General features: G+C 44.5%; 1 protein-coding gene across 1 annotated transcript in view; it reads left to right on the top strand.

Moving 5' to 3' along the window:
• Window positions 1-23043, top strand: part of Nt5e (5'-nucleotidase ecto) — a 47332-nt gene that overhangs the window by 15867 nt on the left and 8422 nt on the right. The window contains exons 2-4 of the mRNA XM_052716169.1: window positions 8903-9125; window positions 11726-11914; window positions 22784-22981. Of these exons, the coding sequence (XP_052572129.1) occupies window positions 8903-9125; window positions 11726-11914; window positions 22784-22981 (610 nt within the window). The remainder of the gene's footprint in view (window positions 1-8902; window positions 9126-11725; window positions 11915-22783; window positions 22982-23043) is intronic.

A 23043-nucleotide genomic window follows, 5' to 3' on the forward strand; every position in this document is an offset into this window, starting at 1 on the left:
ATTGAATAACAAGGAGATTGCTTCGATCCATCAGTTGCCACTTGGAGATTCAGAAAATAGAAGATTTTGCTAAACTATTTCAGAGTACTGAGAGTCCTTTAATGGATAATCAGGTGACCACTGACCTCTGTGTCTCCTTCAAACTGCAGAGCTTAGGCCATGCTCCCTAAGGAACATTCTCACTGTCCCCTCCACTTGTCCATTTATTCAGCGCCAACTAGAACATTTGCATATGAGTGAATCAATGCTCGGCATTCCTCCTGTAGCTGCTGGTGCATGCTCAGAGCCAGTGTGGGCAGCATCTGAGCATTGCTACCAAATGTGGTTCAGAGAAAAAAGTCAGAAGGATTCTGTCCTTATTTAAAATTAGGCCTCTAGCATTCATTGCTAGCTAAAAGTACATTTTATTATTTATAAATAAATCCCATGCTCATAATTGCTATTTTAGTGAAGGAATGAAAAATGACATCTCTAGTTGGTTGACAGTTGTTCCCTTCATTGCTGGGTTAAGGGAGAGTCAGAGGCTTGATGTAAGTTCATTGGAAAGGATTGACTCAATCCATTAATGGGCATCTGCCACAGAAAATGGGAGGGTGTTTTGCACATTATATTATCTGGTATTTGTTTATACTTCAACTTGAGTAGGTACAAGCTACCTCCCAATTCGTCGGTATCCAAAACTTAATAATTGAATATTGCTTGGGATTCTTTCAACATATAGTAAGTATATTAGAAATAAATATGTGAGTAAAGATATGCTAACTTCATAATTATCTATAGTTTTTTTCTGCATGTGAACATTGCTTTTCCTCAGAGGAAAAGTAGTAGCCTTGGCTTATAACAGAATGCATGAGAATCCCAAGCCAAACTTTAGGCACAAGTTTTCCTTACCGGGTATTTCTAATAACCAAAACAAGAAACTTGGCAGCAGAAACCTTCAAATAGTTTCATTCCTCTGTTGCTAATTCATAGGACTCTCTGAGCCACACCTACAGTCAACAGCAGCTTCCTCCCAGGCCAAAGGGCTTTTGCAAGCCACCCACAGCCTATGTAAAAACTTCATGCCTACAGAAAGCAGGAGAAACATGACAGTATTCCTCAGAGTCCATTTAGTGGCATGGAATCCTGAGTCAGAGAGGAACTGAGTCCTCTGTTGAGTCCTCTGTTCCTAACATTTTCATTTATTTGTGACTTTAAGTGGCAAGGAGAGCTTTCAGTTGTTGGGATGTCAAACATTCTGGGTATCTTAGTGTTCTGTTGCTGTGAAGAGAAGCCATGACCACGGCAACTCTTATAAAGGAAAGCATTTAAGAGGGTCTAGCTTATAGTTTCAGAGGTTTACTCCATTATCATGCAGGGAGCATTACAGCATGCAAGCAGACACGGTGCTGGAGAAGGAGCTGAGAGTTCTATATTCAGATCCCACAGGCGGCAGGGAGAAGAGAGAGCCACTGGGCCTAGCTTGGGCTCTTGAAACCTCAAAGCCACCCCACACACACCCCAGGTGACACAGTTCCTCTGCCAAGGCCACACCTACTCCAACAAGGCCACACTTCACCTCCTAATTCTTCTCAAGTAGTGCCACTACCTGATGACCAAGCATTCACATATGTGAGCCAATGGGGGTCATTCCAATTCAAACCACCACACCAGGGTAGATGAAGAGTGTGCAAAACATCTTTCTGTAAGATCGTCAGTTCTTTTCCTTTTAGGTATCTTCCTCAAAAGAAGGTGGGGGAGAGGGAGGAGCCAGGACTGGACCAGTTGCTGATGTTACAACCCAGTGATTTTAGTGTTGGAAATACAGAAGGTTATTTTGCTAAACCCATCTCTCTTAAGTTACAGAAAAGTGCATTTGGTAAATGTACAATGGGGCTCAGATTAATTAATGAATAAGATGAATGAATAAATGAAGCCAAATTTGTACAGAAGCCTGTGGACTCTTTGACCTTGGCTGACTAGAACATTGTAATTATGGGGTGATGGAAAGTTGTGGATCAAGAGCCAAGGTCATCTTGGGCTATCTTTAGTCTCAGTTAATAGCCACTTACTACCAACTACTCTATTTGACCACACATCCTTCTGACTACTAGATGTAAGTCTGGGAATTTATCTATCCACAAGTCTGTTCACTGCCTACAAAGCAAAAAAAAGAATGTGTTTCCAAATCACGGCAGGTTCTTGCCTAAGATGATGGTTAAACAGTCAATGGCAATGGAGCTGGAGATGTAGCTCAGTTGGTAGAATATTTATCTAACCAAAAGAAGTCCTAGATTATCTCACCAGAACCCCATAAACTGAGTATGGCCTTAGAGGTAGACATGGGGGGGTGGGGGTGGGGAGATCAGATAACAACTTCAAGGTCAGCCTGTGATATAAGAGACCTGGTCTTGAAAAAAATTATCACATTATTAAGATTAGAATTGTCAAGTTTAGCAAGATGATAAATTCCAGGAGTTCTTATCAAGAGGATGTGAGGTCAAATAGAGAGGTTGATAGTCAGTAGCTATTAGAAGAGACTAAAAATAGCCCAAGAGGACCTTGGCTCCTGATCCACAACATTCCATCACCCCACAATCACAATGGTTTAGTCAGCCAAGGTCAAGTCGTCCTCCGGCCCTTCTGTGTAGATGGGGCTTCAGAGAGCTTCCGTTTGTAGATGAGAACTTCCAGAAAGGACCAAAAAAAGGCAAAGGACCATCACAGGGAAGTCTCAGATTTATCACCCAAAGCAGTTCCAAGGTAATTAGAGAAAATAAACTGTGTCCATATTGAATATGCACAGGTAATCTTCTTATTAGTATTCCCCAAGCACTACAATCTAACAATGTGCTATGACATTACGTAGCAGTTGTGTTGTGCAAGCCAATTTAAACAGGCTAAGGATAATTCGAAATGCATGGGAACATATGTACAAGCCATAGGGAAATGCCCATGCCATTTTCTACCAATGAGGGACTGTGGTTTGTCAAGGGACCTGGAAACATTTCCCCATGTATACTGAGGGGTGGCTGTCTACTCCTTTCTGTCACTCCATCAATTAATGCTCAGTGTTCTTCTCTTGAACATCTCTTTCCTGAGGCCTTTTCATGATGTTACTATAAAAGATAACAATCCATCCGTTTGGCTCACTCCTGTAGTGCCTGCTGCTGCTGCTGCGAGCCCGCAGTGTGGGAAATTTGGTGAGAAGCGAAGAGCTGATCAGTTATGAAGTTCTCCTAACTGCAAGAGCAATAAGGCAGCAGGAGAAACCCCCCAAGTGGGGAAGAGGAAATATGAACTATTTACAAAGGGAATTTTCTGCATGAACACTTGGAGGAAAAGTTCACTTTAAAAGGAGGAAAACAAGCCGGGCAGTGGTAGCGCACGCCTTTAATCCCAGCACTCGGGAGGCAGAGCCAGGCGGATCTCTGTGAGTTCGAGGCCAGCCTGGGCTACCAAGTGAGTTCCGGGAAAAGGCGCAAAGCTACACAGAGAAACCCTGTCTCGAAAAAACCAAAAAAAAAGGAGGAAAACAGGCACTCGTGATTCTCCTGCTCATCTGTTCACTCAGCAGTGTATCCCGCTGTGGTTCAAGGACCTGTCATCAAAGAGACTGACCACCCAGAGGGGCCTGGGAGAGGCCTACTGGGGCTCATGGAGATGGCCATCTGCCTCAGACAGGGATTCTCAGAGCATCCCTCCTGGGAGAATCGTTAGATGTATAAAGTGGTAAAGACACTCCAGGGAGCAGCAAGGTCTTGCTGGGTCTGAGTATGCTCTTGTAATTCATTGTCACCAAACACAGCCACAAGGATAGGTGAGAGCCTGGGAGACTACAGACAGTTAAGAACCGTATTACCTGTCCCTCTCCCTCTCCTTCACGTTTTCAGTGTTTGCTGCTGTCCTATGGGCAGCCTAGACACAAAGGTTAGGAGCTTCCAGACCTGGCTCTGCCACTTACAGGTTGTGTGACCTCCAAGTCCTTTCCCTTGGAGGCATCTCAGCTATTTTCATCTGTAAAATAAATATAGTGATAGTAAGTATCACAGCAAACAACAATGCTTTTTCTTGTTTGTTTTTTAAGTCCTCTTTTCTTCATTTCCTCATTGTGGCAGGCGGCAAGTGCCTAACACATGCTGGCATGTTTTAGTTGCTTTTATTTTATTCATTTATTGCCCTTTCAGAGGATGCTATGACGTAGACATGTGTTCCACATACCTAGTCGTAAGTGGCAGAGCCAACCCTGTTTCCTTTCAGAGAGTGTAGGGCTGGTGAGGGGAGGGGGCAGTACCAGAAGTGAAGCTGGAAGAGACAACACCAGTACACAAAGAAGAGCTTTGGGGTCTGGGAGGTACCGGTGCGGTCCTAAAGGCAGTTCGTGCCTCTGTGGCCGTCAAGTGGAGAGTGACACCACCTGCATGACAGACAGTTCACTCTGGCGGGAATACAAAGGATGGTTTAGGGAAGAGAACGGCAATGCCAAAAGCCCAGTTAGGAAGCCGTGGTCTGGTCCAGAGAGAAGGACAAGGCCTGCAGTGAGACAAGAGCGATGGATAGAGGGAAATGGAGCACTTAGGGTCAGGGGAGGCTATGGGAAACGTCACCCGGGAACACGGGGTCCCTTTAAAAACAGACTCAGAAGGAAACATGAGGACAATTTTATTGGAATTTGAGAGGAGAAAACAACATTGCAGGCAAGCTGGAGAGCTCAATGACGGCTGGAAGGTGGGAGCCAGAGGACAAGAACCATGCCTTCTGAGTTAAATGTTGAGAAAGCAGATGGGCTTAGCAGTGGAAGACAGCTAGGCAGCTGCATGAGGCAGTGAAGGGGCAAGTAGGTGAGTATTGTCTTCAGAGATAATGAGAATGCCCGGTGTCATGGCAACTGGGTTTAGGATTTTCACTGATGTCCAAAAAATGGAGATGCAAAGAGGGGGGAAAGGGAGCTAGGGAGATGGCTTAGTGGGTGAACCCTTGACACAAATCCTTGTTCTGCAAGCATGGGGGCTGGCCAGGTGTGGTTGCATGTGCCTGTTTCCTCAGTCCTGGAGCCAGAGATAGGCAGACGCTGGGCTCAGCAGCCAGCCAGCCTAGCCAAAACACTGAGTTCCTGGCTCAGTGAGAGTCCATCTCTCAAGCCAGTAAGCTGGAGAGCCATAGAGGAAGGCACCTGACCTCACCCTGCTCTGGTCTCCCCATGCATGTGCACAGATACATGTCCTCACAGCCACATGTTTACACCACATCCCCACACCCCGCCCACACACATCCTCATCAACACAGTGAAGTGGAAGGAAGGGAGAAGGGAGGAATGGAAAGAGGAAAAAGGTACACTTCCTGAGTCAGAACCCCATGCTGAGCAGGACTAAAAGGGCCAGGTAGCTTAGGAACATTCAGTCTAGCCAGGGGACAGACAACAAATGACCCCACAGGATAGCCATGGAATGTACTGGATAACATGACTGGTTGTCATGTTCAGACCAGGTTTTCCAGCTTTTTGTCCTCTTGTTAAAAACACTGTAATAAAGGCACACATGGGTTGTAAAATAACAAGGAGCTCAGTGAACGCAGGGTCCTAGGTTGCTAACGAGTTGCATTGTTTGGAGAGAGGTATGTGCACATAGTATGTGCCAAGTGCAGTGTTAGAAGAGGGTGTGTGCACAGCACAAGCCAAGTGGAGTCTCTTCTTACTAAACTATTTGTTGTACTTCCCTGCCTCACTGGGAAGAGGGAGTGAGGCAAAAGAGAATGTACCATGGCACTTGTTAGCTTCAAGGGTCACTAGCCCAGTGGTTCTCAACCTGTGAGTCTCAGCCCTTGGGCAAACTTCCATCTCCAAAAATGTTTACATAACGATTCATGACAGTATCAAAATTACAGTTACGAAGTAACGATGAAAATAATTTTATGGTTGAGGGTCACCACAACTTGAGGAACTGTATTAAAGGAATGACAGCATTAGGAAGGTTGAGAACCACTGCCCTGGCCAATGCTTCCAGGCCTTTTCTCAGATGACCCACAGAGTGAAGCAGACTGAGGTGGGACTGAGAACCTTAGTACATTTAAGTACTGAGGTAGTAAAATGGCCTTGGGCAGTCAAACCAAGTGTGTGACTGCCTAGGGCTGGGTTTATCCAGGAGGCCAAGTGAGTAGGAATAGAGGGCTTTCTGGAGAAAGCCACTGTGATTCCAGGGGTGGGAATATCATACTAACGATGCTTGACATCATCCCTGCTCCATCTGAAACCCTGTACACAGAGTGAATCCAGAATCTGCTGAAGGTCACCTCACCAGGAGGTTCTTTCTCAATATAAGCTGCTGGGAATGAGTATAAGTATTACAGCTCTGAGGGGAAAGGCTGCCCCGCTAAAGGAAGTGGAGCTCTGCTCCAGCAGGGAAGGTTTCCCCAGTGGAAGTGTTACAGCTCTAAGGGGAAAGGTATCCTGGCAGTTGGGAGTCACACAGTGCAACAATCTCACACAAGAGATTTATTGGGAGGGAAAAACTCAGGAGGGTGGCTGCCTCTGCTCACGGGAGAAGCAGCAGAGAACTGAGCAGAAGACAGAGTTTCTGGTTGGGGGAGGGGGTGAAGAGATTTCTAGGTGGAGATTTCTGTAGCAGGCTTTCTTTTGGGCCACCAACCAGCTCCCAAATCATGACACAGAGACCCATTATTAGTTATAAATGCTCGGCCTTAGCTTAGCTCTTATTTTAATCTGTTTGTATTTATCTACATTTTTGTCTTGGGTTTATTTTTACCTTCCTTTCTTCCTTCCTTCCTTCCTTCCTTCCTTCCTCCCTCCCTTTCTCTCTCTCTCTCTCTCCCTCTCTCTCTCTCCCTCTCTCTCTCTCTCTCTCTCTCTCTCTCTCTCTCTCTCTCTCTCTCTCTCTCTCTGTATGTCCTACTTTCCTGGCTGGCTGGCAGCTGCCTGGCTTCTGGCCCTGGCATGTCTCTCTCTTTCTCCCTCATTCTCTTCTCCCTCCCTCCCTCCAAGCCTAAATTTCTCCTCCTACTTAATCTCTCTGCCTGCCAATCATGTCTCTCCCTCTCCTGCCTAGCTATTGGCCGTTCAGCTTTTTAATTAGACCAATCAGGTGCTGTAGGCAGGCAAGGTGAAACAAATGCAACACACCTTTTCATAATTAAACAAATGCAGCATAAACAAAAGTAACACACCTTTACATTGTTAACAAAGGCAGCAGAAACAAACAGAACACACATTTGCCTAGTTAAACAAATAGTCCACAACAGATTTCCAGGGTGGAGATTGGTGGGTTTTCAAGTCCTGAGCTTGGGCTTTTTGCTCTGTAGGGTGGAGCTTAACCACCTGCATCTAGAGGGGCTGGGTCCTTATGGACATTAGAGTATTCTGTGTATGGAGCCTGGTGGTTGGAGGTCAGGGACGGGGCCTGACCACTCATGCACCTCAAGGTGCAGTCAGTGGCAGTTGTCTGTGGCTGTCTGAGAGGTTCCTTTCAGAGGCCTTTACTCAGATGAAGACGGAAAAGAATTTCAGGACAAGCCAGTGTGAAACGGCTGTAGCATATGAGCTAGAAAGTTCCACATAGATGTAAGCATGGGTGTTAATAAAAAGAGAGGTGCTTAGGAGGAGGGTACACACCCTTGGGTGTGGGCTGCTCAAGAGAGAGATGTCCTTGTCATTACAACAGCCACACGTATTGTTTTTGGTGGCTTCTGAAATTGCAGCTCAAAAGATAGCTAAGGAAGCCAGGCGGCGGTGGCGCACGCCTTTAATCCCAGCACTGGGGAGGCAGAGACAGGCGGATCTTTGTGAGTTCAAGGCCAGCCTAGTCTACAGAGCGAGATACAGGAAAGGCGCAAAGCTTCACAGAGAAACCCTGTCTCGAAAAACCAAAAAAAAAAAAAAAAAAAAGATAGCTAAGGAAACTTTTCTTTTTGGGTGAATGAGATCATAGGGTGGTTCTTATATATATTGGCTAGGATTAGTGCTGACAAGGTACACTAGGTCACCAGGCCTACAGGGAACCTTAAGCTGTTTTTACTATAAACAGTTTTAGTCTTATTTGAGAGATTGCCAGAAAGTACTTAAGAAGGGGTAAGAGCAAGCCTTAAGCTCGGTTCATTGATATTTTAACACTGCCATTTGAAATCAAACTTTTCTCTGTATAAAAGGAATGCTGTTCCTCTGGTAGCAACCTTCATGGCCCATGTTAATTGTGCTGAAATTCTTGGTTCTCAGCTGGCAGGAGGCTCCACCAGGCTCCAGAGGAAGAGATTTCTTTGTTTTCCCACTTACCTGTAATATTTCCTCACTTTCTGGCATGCTCAGAGTGCAGGGGGACCTGGGGTTAACTACGGCAGGAAGCCAACACCCACTGTAACAGAGACTTCTCCCTGTCAGTCCTGATTCCCCAGAAGAATTGGAGAAGTCCTTAAGAAGAGAAACTGTGAAAACTTGCATAATAACTCAAGGGAAGCGATGAGGAAAGAAGGTTTGGGGGTGTCAGCATTTTACTCAGACGGCAATATGTTGAAGGATTAGGTCTGACGTGTGGGCTAATTGCAGAAAACATCAGAAACAAGCCGGGTAGGGCCTGGTAAAGGTGGAAGCGGTCTGACCAGCGGATGGTGGGACAGTGGTGTCCAGCTTAATGTTTGCTGGGGGTGTTGCAAATGTGCACATTCACAGCAGCTTCACTAGATGGGGAGCCCTGGGCAGCAATGCTGTACCTACCTGTGATCTGGGTGTGCCCCTGGGCCTAGCCCAAGGACCCCAAGTCATGTTTCTGAAGGTAAGGGGAACATCAGGACATGGTGTCAAGTCTCTCAGAGCCCACCCCATTTCAGGAGCCACTGGGATAACATGATATGTTAAAAATATATATATTTTTATTAGAAAATTCAATCTTAATCCTTTTTTCTTTTCCATTTCATTTAGGCACTGGGAAACCATGAATTTGATAACGGAGTGGAAGGACTGATTGATCCTCTCCTCAGAAAGGTCAAGTTTCCAATCCTGAGCGCAAACATTAAGGCACAGGGATCGCTAGCACCTCAGATAGCCGGACTGTATTTGCCATCTAAAGTTCTTTCTGTTGGTGGTGAGGTTGTTGGGATTGTTGGATATACGTCAAAAGAAACCCCCTTCCTCTCAAATCCAGGTATCTTCTACTTTCACGGCATTCGTGACTTGGAAATAGATCTGGTAAAGCAGAGTTTGGCCATGTTTTTATGGACTGTGGTATAAAGAGAATGGTGCTTAGCAAACCAAGGTGGCAGATCCTGTGTTGTTCCAAGTTACCTCTGAAGGGTGTCACCGTCTCTGCTCAGTGAACTTCTTTGTTGACTGTGTTGACTAAACAAAGTCTTTGCTTAATTCCATGTGTTCAAAATGTCAAGTGAAGCCTGGAACAAGCAGATCCCATAGACTTCTGGCCCCCAGTAAAACACAGCTTTTCCAGGTCTAGTGGTCGGAGCATGCACATAGATAGCTAGCACATTCAATTTATTTTAGCTAGGTAATGAAGTGTGTGTGTGTGTGTGTGTGTGTGTGTGTGTGTGTGTGTGTGTGTGTGTGTGTGTGTGCCAACATAAGCCCTTTCTCTCATAAGTTGTTTTGGTCAGGGTATATTATCACAGCAACAGGAAAAAAAAAAAAAAAAAAAAAAAAAAACTCTGACAGAGACTCAGTGCTGAGGGCTGTCCAGGGAAGCCCCAAGCCTCTTGGGGTTGTGGACAAGAATCAGATCGTCCTTGACATTCCCACAGTAGACAATGATGGCAAAGCATTGCCTCTCCTCGTGTTTTCAGTGATGCCTTGAGCTCCTTCATCCCTGCCAGGCCAGTGATTTAGAAATCGCTGTGATTTATCTTCCATACTTTGTGTGTGTGGAGTTGGCATGTAGTCAGGACTCAAGGGTTGCATCAGGGAAGTGGAGCCCCGAGCATGGCAATGGACAAGGGATGCATCTTTAGTGGTCTGCTGATATTTGGAAAAACTCTTGATTTTCATACTGGGCTTTGCAGATTTACATTTTGAATGTTCTTTATGAGATTTTTGCATTTGGGACATCTTCATTTTAGTGTTGGTTCTTAGAAGTTAGCATGAGGGCATCTAGATCAACTGCAGGGTGCTGGATGTGACTTCAGGACAGCATGTTTGTGGTCCCTTCATGACCACTAACGCTGTAAGACCTAAGGACTTGCTAAGTTTTGGCTACAGACTGGAAGGCCCTGTCCATGTCTCAGCATAGGAATACCCAGGCTGTGCTAGCCAGAGCCTGTGGCACTCATTAGTAGCACTGAGTGGCAGAGTGAGCTCCAGGAGGTATGCACCCCAGCCCAGGACCAGCAATATTTAGATGAAGCTTTGATGTAATACAGCACTCAGTTCTATTCTAAGGCTGCTACTCCCTGCCTGCAAGTGAGTAGTTATCTACCATGCTTAAGTTAGTTTTCAAGGGCCAACAGGATGGCTCTGTGAGTAAGAACACTTGCCACCACACCTGATGTTCAGTCCTGGGAACCTACAAGGCAGAAGCAGAGAACTGAGTCCTACAGGTTGTCCACTGATGTCCACAGCATGCCATGGCACATACATCTCCAAATAAATAAATGTAAAATGTACTTTTTGAAATTGGCATTCAAAGCCTACTTGTTGACATTTTAGGTTTGAAGACAGAATATTCCAAGTTTCTAAACAAAGCAATGGAATTAAAAGCAGTTGTGGACACCATACTTTCGTGCTAAGACACTTTTTGCATGGTTATTGTGATGGTCTAGATTTAAAAAAAGAGGCCAGATGTGGTGGCACATGCCTGTTGGCGAAATTATTAAGGCCACTCCACATAGTTAAAAGGGAGGTTTATTTTGTGGGGTAACTTACAAGTGAAGGGATAGGTAACAGGGTCTGGGAAAGGTGTGGTGCTGTCCAGTGGTGTTCTCTGGAGAACTCTGCTCGGTCTAGCTCCAGCATCCAGGGTCCAGGAACCAAGAGAGCCGGTGCATCCGGATCTCGGGTCTTCAGGGTCCTCTCTCAGCCCCGCCTTGTAAGCGTGACAGTTACTGAAGCCTCAGTGGGGGTTGGAACTTCCAGGTCAAAGCTGGAATGGCTACCCCCACTACACATGCCTTTAATCCCAGTACTCAAGAGGCAGAGGCAGGTGGATCTCTGTGAGTTCGAGGCCAGCCTGGGCTCCCAAGTGAGTTCCAGGAAAGGCACAAAGCCACACAGAGAAACCCTGTCTCAAAAAACCAAAAAAAAAAAAAAAAAAAAAAAAAGAGAGAGAGAGAGAGAGATAGAAGCAAACCATATCTGAAGTATATGCTCATAGTGTGAGATTGAGTTTATGCAAATACGTCATACATGGCCCAATGGCAGTGTTCAATAGATAAAGGTGTTCCCCACTTAACCTGATGTCTTGAGTTCATTCCCTAGGAACCACATAGTGAGCGAAGAGAATCAACTCTTGAAAATTGTCCTCTGACCTCCATGCATACACTGTGACATATATGTGTACAAAAAATAAATGTGTATATATATCATCTACAACTTTAACCCAGCGCAATATTAGGTGAATGCAGCCAACGACATTGATTTAACTTTTCCTTGTTTGCCAGGGCTTTTGTACTAGATGTATTCATACATTTTGTTCTCCATAATTGGAGAGCTTTAATAAGAAATTAATATGCTTAGTGTGTTGGTGTATAAACAGTACAGTGAAAATATTCTAATATCCATTTTATTCATTTTCTTCTTTAGGGACAAATTTAGTCTTTGAAGATGAAATCACCGCATTGCAACCTGAAGTAGATAAACTAAAAACTCTAAATGTGAACAAAATCATTGCCCTCGGACACTCTGGTTTTGAAATGGATAAACTCATTGCTCAGAAAGTGAAAGGCGTGGACATTGTGGTGGGAGGACACTCCAACACCTTTCTTTACACAGGTAACGGTTTCAATTGCATTCGGCAAGCTGGGACGTTCGGGTCAGCTATTTTCTCTCTCTTTACCTTTGTAACTATTACTATTACTATTTAGTGTGTAATATACATTGCATATAAGCTGTAATATGCCACATAAATGTAATTTGTATTGAATGAGGACAGGTAATCTTACTGGGAGACATTTCAAGAATTCATTCATATCATGATTACAAGTCAGTGCTACAAGCATATAGCACACATAATAAAATGAAAAGAATACTGATCTTGAGCCAAAGGTCAGTTATGATAGACTTTTTATGTTTATGTTTTCAGTGATTCTTGGACCTGAACCCAGGGCTTTCTATATTTTAAGCTTCTATATCCCCAGCCTTTGATTTTCAAAGACAGGGTGTCACTACCTAGCCCAGATTAGCTCCAATCTTGTGACTCTCCTGCCTCTGCTTCTTGGGAGAGTGGTAGGATCATAAGCATGCACTGCTGTATCTGGTTTGGAAGTTTTTATCATTATTATTATTATTATTATCATTATTACTATTATATCAGTATTTTTAAATGCTGAATGTTATATTTGGAATCAGAAAATGAGATAGAGTACAAATTATAGAAAGAAAAGAAACATGATATTGGGTGGAAAGTCCTCATTCCTAACTCTCTTGAATGACCTTGAGCAGGCAGGTCACCTGACCCCCTCTGGATGTGTTGGCTTCCTAATGAGGAGTCTATCACAGTTTTGGAGATGAAAGGCTCAGAACAGTTGACTTGCTAGTTTGGCCTCGGGTGAACATCCACTTGGCTACATCACAACTTTGCAGAGAATCAGGAAGGGAAGTGGACATGAGCAGAAGAGTCAAGTGGGTATGGTGGCCTCTCTTTACAACCACTCCCTGTCACAGAACTAACGGTGGTCTCAAGAGAACTACATTAATCTCTTCCGAGGGTGATGGCCCCAATGACCTCATCACCTCACATTAGACACTTCTTGAAGGTTCCACTGTCCCTCAGTGTCACCATTGAGGACTAAGCTGCTCACACATTAACACAAAGGGAACAAGCCACAGCCAAGCCACAACGGACTCAGGTAGGTCCTCATACTTATTTGCTCTTATTTCAATTCTGTGCCAGCCTTGTGGATAAGACCCTTTCAAAACCTGGGGGGTTTTGTAGCTTTTCTCCAAGGCAATATCAGAAGTGTATAACTCACAGCAGGAGCAAGTTGGCTCTCCTGTCACTCCATCCTTTGCAGGTTTGGCTGAGAGCCATAGTAAGCATGGCATTTTACAGGAGGATCTAATAGGTATGTGTACAAATTTGTGTGTGCACTCTCATACAGATACGTACAAAGTAAACTGAAATTTCCCCAAGCAGCTGGAATATCCTGCCTTTCTCGTTGTTCTACTGTTTGTTTGTTGTTTTGTTTCATTTTATCTCGACACAGGGTCCCACATCAGCCCTGCTGGCCTTAAACTCACTACGTAACTGAAGCTAACCTTCAACTTCTGATGCTCCCACCTCTAGCTCCCAAGTACTAAAATTATAGGATATAGGCGTGTCCCACCATACCTAGCTCTTGTCTTCTCTTGCTCTCTCACCCCTTTCCCTCCCTCTTCCTCCCCTTCCCTCTCCCCTTCCCTCTCTTCCTCTCCCTCTCTCCCCCCATCATGTTGTTTTGTTTTGCTTTTTTTGAGTCTCACTCACGAATCACACTATGTAGTGCTGGCTGACATGGAACACGTTGTGTTGACTAGGCTAGCCGTGACTTGAAGACTTCCCTTCCAATAGTATGACACCAAGCACTGATGTTACAGGCATGCCATGCCACTTTAATGTGCCCTGACACCATCTTGATCTATGCTACCTTATGGCTTCTGTGTGGCTATTGATTGGGGTGCCCTGCTAACCCAAAAAGCTGGGTGGAGGGTACCTATTATCCTTTTGTTCTTATAACTCTAACTATTGCCCTCGACATTGAAGTCCTGCAGCATAGGCTAAGATATCTAAGGATAAGCGGTAGCTTGCTTATCTGTAACTCCCTCATAGATGTTCCAGTCTCTTAGGCACTGACTTGAGTCTCGGTTGTTTATTCCACATTTTGTAATAGATTACCAAGATTAAACCTGTTTTCATGAAAATGTATTTTGGCTCTCTTTTGAGGATAAACTTAGCAACTAAAGGACATAATAGGAGATGAGGACTACTTACATATTTAAACAAATTTTTTGGCAACCTTAAAAAAACAGATTTTCAGGCTGACAAAATGACTCGGCAGATAAAGGTACTTGCTGCACAAGTCTGGAATCCTGAGTTTGATCCCCAGAACCCACATAATGGAAGGAAAGAAGCTGACTCCCAAAAGTTGTCCTCTGACCTCATATGTGCTATGACATGACATTCTCTCTCTCTCTCTCTCTCTCTCTCTCTCTCTCTCTCTCTCTCTCTCTCTCACACACACACACACACACACACACACACACAACACAACACACACACACACACACACACACACACACGCTTAAGTGATTTTCTGCCAAACCATTTTATGAAGTTACCATGAAGCTAAAATAATAGTCTGTTAAATATTACTTACTAAATAAATTTTAAAAAATACAGCCTGTGAAAATTTATTTTAGGTCCCTTTGTGTTTTGAGACCAGAACTCACTGTAGCCCAGACTGGTCTGGAACTTACTCTGTAGTCCAGGCTAGACTCAAACTCATGGAAGTTCTTCTATGTTAGCCTCCCAAGTGCTGGGATTACAGGTATGAGCCACCATTCCCAGCTCAAAATTTAAAGTGTGAGAAACTTCTCGGCATACAACACGCACACGATCCGAAGGAAAACGTCCCCAGAGCACCTGAATAGCACCCTGACATTTTCTGTTCTTTTATTTAATCTTTTTTGCTTATTATTGCCCACTAAGTTAGTTCCCACCCCACCCCCATGTAGACCAAATTCTAAAAACCTACCAGTTAAATGAAGCATGCCTAACATTGCGTAAGTTACCCCCGCCCCCAATGGAGAAACTCAGTCCAGGTTCTTTCCACTAACCCTGGCATGGCCTGATGTCACAGTGAAGAGGAGGGGGCTTCCCAGCCAGGCCTGCAAAGTGTTAGAGCTACGGGAATGAAGCCCAAGAGGCAGATGCTGTCTCTGGAGGCGTTACATCCTGAAGTCACAAAGTGGTCCATGAAAAAAGTAGGAAAATGAGTTCAAGTTGGCATCTGCAGCGGGCATGCCAAGGACTATCCTGTCTTTTCGGGGTTTTGTTGTTGTTGTTGTTGTTTTGTTTGTTTTGAGACAGGGTTTTTCTGTATAGCCTTGGCTATCCTGGAACTCATTCTGTAGATCAGGCTGGCCTAAAACTCACAGAGATCCACTTGCCTCTGTCAGTGAGTGCTGGTGTGTGCCGCCACCACCCAGTGTCTCTATGGTTCTTGAAGAGACTCCTAAGGAGCTTCCTGTCTGCCTCCCAGTAATTGAACTGGACATTTGGTTCTTCAAGTCTGCATGGTCTTGGACAAGTGCAGACACCAGTTTCTGTCTGCAGTTCAGCAAAGGGCTCAGCACTGGGAATGTGTGACCCCCCCTCCTTTCTGATATACTGTCCCTAGAAAGGCAACCATGCAGAGGCTATTTACTGTTCAAGATTCTAGGAAGTTTTTCTTTTCTTTTCTTTTCTTTTTTTTTTTTTTTTTTTTGTAGAACTTTCAATGTCTGCAAGCTACTATGGTAAACTGTGGGGCTCATACAACCTGCTCCTTCTTATCACTGTACCAATGGCTTCCCAGCACCCTCTCATATCACCGAGTGGTTAGCACTCAATTTCCTATCTCCTCCACACCAGCCCCTGCCCCTTCATGCTGTGAGGAAGAATGTCTGCGTGAACAATAGATTCAGTACCCCAGGCTCACAGCATCTTGTTCCTATCCCCTGAATGACTGCCACCTCCACTCCATCTCAACGTCTTCACTTCTCAGACAGGCTGAGACTTGGTCATTTGCAGATAGCTTCAGAACTCCACTCTTGGACCCTCATGTCCCAGGCTCCTCATTCTGTGTGTGTGTTGGGGGGTATTTTTCTTTTCTTTTTTTTTTTTTTTTTTTTTTTCCCGAGACAGGGTTTCTCCGTGTAGCTTTGGAGCCTGTCCTGGAACTCGCTCTGTAGACCAGGCTGGCTTTGAACTCAGAGATCCACCTGCCTCTGCCTCCCAAGTGCTGGGATTAAAGGCGTGTGTCACTGCCGCCCGGCATCTCTGTGTTCCTTTTGAAGCCAGCCTTCAGAGGTACAGAAGCCTCCAGTCTCCTGACCAGGCTGGCTGTTTTCCCATTTTTCTTCTGTTAACCTGGTTAAGTGACATGTGAGAGGCAGGTTCCCAGTATTGCTGGATAGATTCTTTTCTTTCTTTCGGTTTTGGTAATGGATTTCTGTTTTGTTTTGTTTTGAGACATTGTATATCTGTGTAGACCAGGCTGGCCTCAAACTCACAGAGATTCACCTGCCTCTGCCTCCCATGCTATCATTAAAGGCAAGCACCACCATGCCAGGGTTAGTACATTTCTTTTAAAAGATTTGACTGCTCAGGCTTTTTTTTTTTTTTTAAAAAAAATAAACACCTTATTTTCAGTATGATTGACTCTGGACTTAGGCACACATTCACTGAATATGAAATTCACCTTTTTCTATGTACTTAAGGAAGGGAAATTATTTTAAGAATACAGAATTAAAACAAATGGAGTTCACAAAATAATTACAGAGTCGCTGGACTAGAACTGCTATGTGTTCTTGACCTTGGGCAGGGGTCAGAATGAGAAGGGAGGGTAGAGACCACTGTTGACAGTCCTTCAGTCAGTGTGGTGTGTCCCCTCCCCCCCTTTAAAGATAGGGTCACATGCCTGGCTTAGAACTTGCTGAATAGCCAAGGATGACCTTGAACTTGTGGTCCTCATGCTTCCACCTCCTGGATGCTGGGGTTCCAGGCATGGACCACTATATCCAATTTTATGCAGTGCTTGGAATCAAGCCCAGGGCTTTGTGCATGTTCAATAGATACTGTGCCAACTGTGTCACGTCCCATCCTGGCAGCCACTGCTCATCTCTCCAGTGCGTGCCTTCAGAGCAAGGCTTCTGAAATTTTCTCCACTCTTCACCCGCTTTTGCCCAGGGTGTTTTTATGGGGCCCCAGGTAGATGAATATATGAAATTGGGCATATGTTTCAAAACTTCCTGATAATAAATCAGAAAGAAAATTATTTTATTTTAAAAAAGTATTATTGTGTGTATGTATATGACAGGTGCACTTGTGGGTATGAGCATGCATATGCCAGAGCAGATGTGTGGAGGTCAGAGAATAACCGTGTGTTCCTGGGATAGAACTCAGGCTTGGAGTCCAGGCATTTTCACCCACTGAACATCTCACCATTGCAAGAAACTTATTTTAAAGTAATTCTTTGGCATGCATATAATTTTACCATTTATTAAAGATGAAGCAAATTTAAATACTATGAGATGGATCTGCTTATTTTATGTAGAGATTTAAATTTTGGCTAAATATTTGATACTTCAGCATCTTCAATGTTTTTTCAGAGTTGATCAGTCTTTTGATTTTATAATCATCCATCCTGAAAATGCCACTTTGCATAAATACATAGTATAGAATGGCAGAATTATGTTTAGAGCCATTTCAGAAATTGTTGGACATTCTGACCTAACCAAGCTTAACTTAATGTTTTCTATGAAACTCAAGCCAGCAATTCAAACAGCAATTTTTTCTTGTAATCAAACATGCTCTGATGCAATAAACTCCAAAGATGGACTAGCTTGTTCCTTATGTACTGAGGAATGATGGCAGGGATATATTAAAAGTCTTTTTTTTTTTTTCATAACAAAATCATGTCTTTAGAAGAGCAAAAAATTTTGTATGTACAGTAGCAACAATGCATTTCACAACATAGAACAGACTCCAGTCTGAGCCTCAGGTACCATGCATTGGCACTGCCTGGTGTGATCTCGTGTGGGGTGCAGGGTGCACATATGTGCTCAGAATCAAGGCTACAGTGAAGTCCAAGATGCAGGGCAGGTAATCAATCCCAGATAGGGATCCATCCTAGTTTTAATTTTAAATTAACTTTTGGTCATTGTATGTTCAGAAACCTTTTACTGTTGCCAAATTTTTCATGACCCTCCCTTCGGTCATGCAACCTCATGGGGGCTCATGACCCACAGTTTAAGAAGCTGGGTCTTAAGCCAGAGTGGTAGCAACAGCCCTGTAATTCAAGCACTTGGGAGGTAGAGGCAGGAAGATTAAGAGTATCAGGTAATCTTCCCTTGCATAGAATGTTCTAGGCCAGCCTTGGCTACATAAGACCATGTTTCAAAAAAACAAAAACAAAAACAAAACAAAAAAACAGGGCCAGTATAGTGGTGCACACTTTTAATCCCAGCACTTGGGAAGCAGAAGCAGGCAGATCTCTGTGAGTTTGAGGCCTGGTCTACATAGTGAGTTCCAGACCAGCCAGGAATACACAGTGAGACACCGCTATCCCACCCCCTGCTGGTTCTCTCTCTCTCTCTCTCTCTCTCTCTCACACACACACACACACACACACACACACACACACACACACACACACACACACACATCAAAAAAGGAAGGAAGGAAGGAAGGAAGAGAGAGAGAGAGAGAGAGAGAAGGAGAGAAAGAAAAGCTGAGCTTTAGATAATCTTGTCTTTCCAGAGCAGCCTTAACATTTGTTGCATGCACAGGACAGAGAAACAGTCTCCAAGGAACTGTTTCCAGGCACTTGATAAGAACTGCTGACATCCAGGGTTTACTATGTGCACTGGAGAATTAGCCAAAGGGCAGCAGTCTGACCAGTGGCCTCAGCAGTGATCTCCCTGGGTGTTTTTTAGGTCAGCACAGGGACCTTCCTCATTCCAGTGATCACTCACTCCTGGCCTTTTAGATAGCTTCTGCCTGGCCCAGCTTCAGCACTCACTTCCTTTTGAGCAAAGCCACATCATTTTGCAAGCACACAGCAGTGGTCAGTGGTCTCATTCTACGTGAGACTGCTTTTCAAGATGAGTCTCTTGAAAGCCAAACTCTGAAAAGAATGACTGTGAATAAATGGCAGTCTGGATCCCGGGGCAGGTAGATCTGTTATCCAAGGATAGTTGGTCAACTCCTGTGAACTCCCAGGCCCTAAGCACTGAGTACTTCACAGGATGGAGGCTCATGCCTCCTTAGCTCTGCTGTTTGGTGGACTGGCATGCAGAATTTCATTTCTCCTTTCACTGGAATGTGGATTGGGGTTGTGGAAAGGGCTTGATCCTCTTATAGGTTCAGTTTGCTCCCTGGTTCAGTCAATACTGTCTGAATATTCTTCATCTCATTGAGCCCAAGCTTTTCCTTAACAAAAAATAATGGTAGTAGTGTAGCTTCCCCCAAAGACTGTCATAGGGATTGATCAAGGTAAAATATGAGCAGAAGTGGGCTTAGAAATATGTCTAAGCCGGGCGGTGGTGGCGCACGCCTTTAATCCCAGCACTCGGGAGGCAGAGCCAGGCGGATCTCTGTGAGTTCGAGGCCAGCCTGGGCTACCAAGTGAGTTCCAGGAGAGGCGCAAAGCTACACAGAGAAACCCTGTCTCGAAAAACCAAAAAAAAAAAAAAAAAAAAAAAAAAAAAAAAAAGAAATATGTCTAAGAGAAATACCCCAGTTTTATATTCTGAGAATATGTCCCCTACACTCTTTATATATGTGGACATGACATGGTCCTGTTTCTCTGGAGAACTCTGAATTTTACTAAAAGAAAAAAAAAATGATTTCTTCCTAATAGGTATGCTGCCACCAATTTCTCCCCCCATCCCATTGCTACTCATAAATATATTTTCTTTAAATTTTCAGAAGTTTAAAGATGGAGAATCAAAAATTTTTGTTCTTCTTTTCCCAAATATTCTATAACACTGCTTTTATTTGTATAACAAATAAAAAGAACTCGGTGAATTCTGTAAAAATAACCATTAATTTAAGCTTGAAGTACAATATTATTTTTAAATATGTTTTTACATTCTCTAACTGTATCTGTCCAAACCCCAGTTTGAATCACCCATTCTTGACTGAGGACAGCACCCTGTCGAAGTCCCTTTGGACACTTATAAGGCACTGGGAGATGCGGGGTTTACCATGTCCACATGCGTATCCCCAGCACCTCGGCCACTCAGGTTGAGTCCTGTCTTGGTTACTGGAACACAGTCTACAGACACTTCTTCTCATGCCAAGATGATAAGCCACATACCTAAGGAGGAAGGCGTGGCTTCATGTGGAGACAATATTTTAGGTGTAAAGAGCCTTGGGCTGAAGGACTGGAGGTGTAGAACTGTGGTTGTGTTCATCTAGCACACACAGGCCCTGGGTTTGACCTCCAGCACTGCAAAAAGTCATAAACTTTTTAGGTCTTTGGCTGAATAGCGTGGAACGGTGTGGGAAACTTGAAGCCCTGGATTGTTTTTCCTGCCAGTGGTTTCCTGGAGTTGCCAAACACATGGCGGAGTAAAGAGGGCTCAGCCTTGGCGGAAGCAGGGATTAGCTACCAGCCCCGATATTACCTCAACCACAAGGGAAGCACTTTGCCTTTTCCTGGCTGCCTGTGTGAGATGTCCTTGACATATCTTCTGTTCCCAGAAAAAGAACTTCAAGACTCTTCTGAGCTAGAGAGTAGGTACTCCCTACCAGATGGGTGCTGGTTTTGCAGAGTGCTGCTGAGCTAATGATGCATTTGACAGGACTGTCAGGTTCCTAACTTTTAACAATCTGTTTAAGCTATTTCCGTGGGAGGAAAAAACAAAAAAACAAGCAAACAAACAAACAAACAGAACAAGGCCAAAAGTCTGGCTTGCCATTCCCCTTTAATTTCTAAGAAACCATGAGATGCCTGATTTTTGCAATTCGTTAGTCCCTTTTCTGCTTGGATGGGAGATTCTCTGCCACGCTGTGGACATTCGGGATATTGCAGCTTTCCAAACATTGCCCAGAAGAGGAAGCCTTGGCAAGGTTAGGAAGAGGCTGTTGTAAATACCTAGTCCCCTCCAGTGAAGGGGCAGGGTCTATCCTTGCCCAAAGGCACACAGAAGAGGAAGAGAAGGATTAGATGAGTAGTGTCCCTCCTGCCTGTGACTCTGCCTGTGACTCTGCATGCTCATCTGCATGAACAGCGGAATGTTAACACAGGAAGCGGCTACCCCTGCTTGTGTAATGCTGGTATTTGCAATGCTTGTGTGTCTTCGAAGTTGACAGGGCAGAAGTAAGTTCTTCATGGCATGCCACCTTGGCTTTTCTTAGGTAAACGGAAAGAGCCTGAAAGAGCTTGGAATGCAAAGGTACAAACCTGGCTTTGCATGTAATTTTGTAAGTGGTCTGTGCCAACCAGCTAACCCACTGAGAATAACCCACAGCAGGCTGCTCTAGGTGGAAGAGAGAGGGCAGGTCAGTGCCTCACTCCTTTGGCTTTCAGTCAACTCCCTATCACATTCCAGTATGTGCCCTTGGGTATCTGCTATGGTACTCAGTCTTCTTGTCTGTAAAGTACAGTTAACATGACTTGCTTCGTGGGAAGCTTGGAGAACTAAATGTAACTATAGTCACAGCCTCCTCTCAGAACTGATTCATATGTGAAATAAATCATGTACTGAAGTTCTCTGGACCTTCTGAAAACGTCCAGTAGGAGAGACTAGTCATGTCTGTAGTGGGTAACAAAAACAAAATGGGCCAAGGGTATCAATTTCATAATCTGATTCCAAGCAGTCTAAACTATTATATCACTTCCACAGAAATTCGGTATGAATCATGAATCATGCACTAGGGCATACCGGTAATCCCAGCATTTATGTGGGAGGCTGAAACAGGAGGATTATAAAGTCAAAGCCAGATTGGAACTACACATTGCTTTTCAGATGCAAATCAAAGCAAATGAAGCACAGTATACATCAAGGAGAGGTGACGTTAACTTAAACATACAGGTCAGTGAGATGGCTTAGCATGTAAAGATGCCTGCTGCCCAGCCTGAGGACCTGAGTTTGATTCCTGGGGCTCACACACATGTTCCCCGCCCCCGACAAAAATAAAAGCTTAAAAATAAATTCAGTTCCTGGTAAGAAATTAAACATGGCAAGTGATGAGATGCTGGGCATCATGCCTCTTCTGTGGCCACTCTGACCCTCAGGCAAACAAGGAGGCCTCTGGGTGATCAAGGCTCCTGAGTTCTTCCTGTGGCCCCCTGTGAGATAAAGACCTGCAGAACTTTACTGATGTAAAGGTTAGCTGGAGAGGTGTTTGCTTGTTGGTCTCCGACAAGATGAAGGCATTCTCTAGAGCTCACAGTTGTCAATGAGAACAGAGGCGGAACAACAGAGCTGTCTTGCTGCTGAAATCTCAGGTGTGTTTAGGAACAGCCACATTCGCCCTATGACAGGCAATGTAGTGCACACCTGTAATCCTAGCCCTTGGGAAGCAGCAGCAGGAGGGTTTTGCAGAAAAACTGAAGTCCATCCAAATGGCTTGATTAATTCATCCAGCCAGGGGAAACAGACAGAGTCTGCATGGAAGAGGAATAATCTTAGCAGTATTGTATTTTTGTATGACCCACATCAGATCACCAGGCACAATGCCCTAGACTTTGAAACAGCTTAGTAAATGCCCACGGAGTGGAGAATGGCAGGATTTGTATGCCAAAGGGCATTTGGAATCAGTGATGAATGTCCTGCGGGGGCTCTGAAAGACCAGCCATGGAGAGCAGCAGATGGCCAGTCATCAAAACTCGCTGTCCAGTGGCCTGCCATGTGCCAAGGCTGACTTGATCAACTTTGCCTCTTTTATTTCAGGAAACCCACCTTCCAAAGAAGTGCCTGCCGGCAAGTACCCGTTCATAGTCACCTCCGATGATGGCCGGAAGGTTCCTGTGGTCCAGGCCTATGCTTTTGGCAAATACCTAGGCTATCTGAAGGTTGAGTTTGATGACAAAGGGAATGTCATCACTTCACACGGAAACCCCATTCTTCTGAACAGCAGCATCCCAGAAGGTGAGATCTGGGGAGAGTCTAACAACTGACAAGTTATTCGGCTAGGTCCTCCGTCCCCTTCT

Source organism: Peromyscus californicus, unplaced genomic scaffold (genome assembly GCF_007827085.1).
Source record: "Peromyscus californicus insignis strain IS unplaced genomic scaffold, ASM782708v3 Scaffold_11__1_contigs__length_118956290, whole genome shotgun sequence".
NCBI lineage: Eukaryota > Metazoa > Chordata > Mammalia > Rodentia > Cricetidae > Peromyscus > Peromyscus californicus.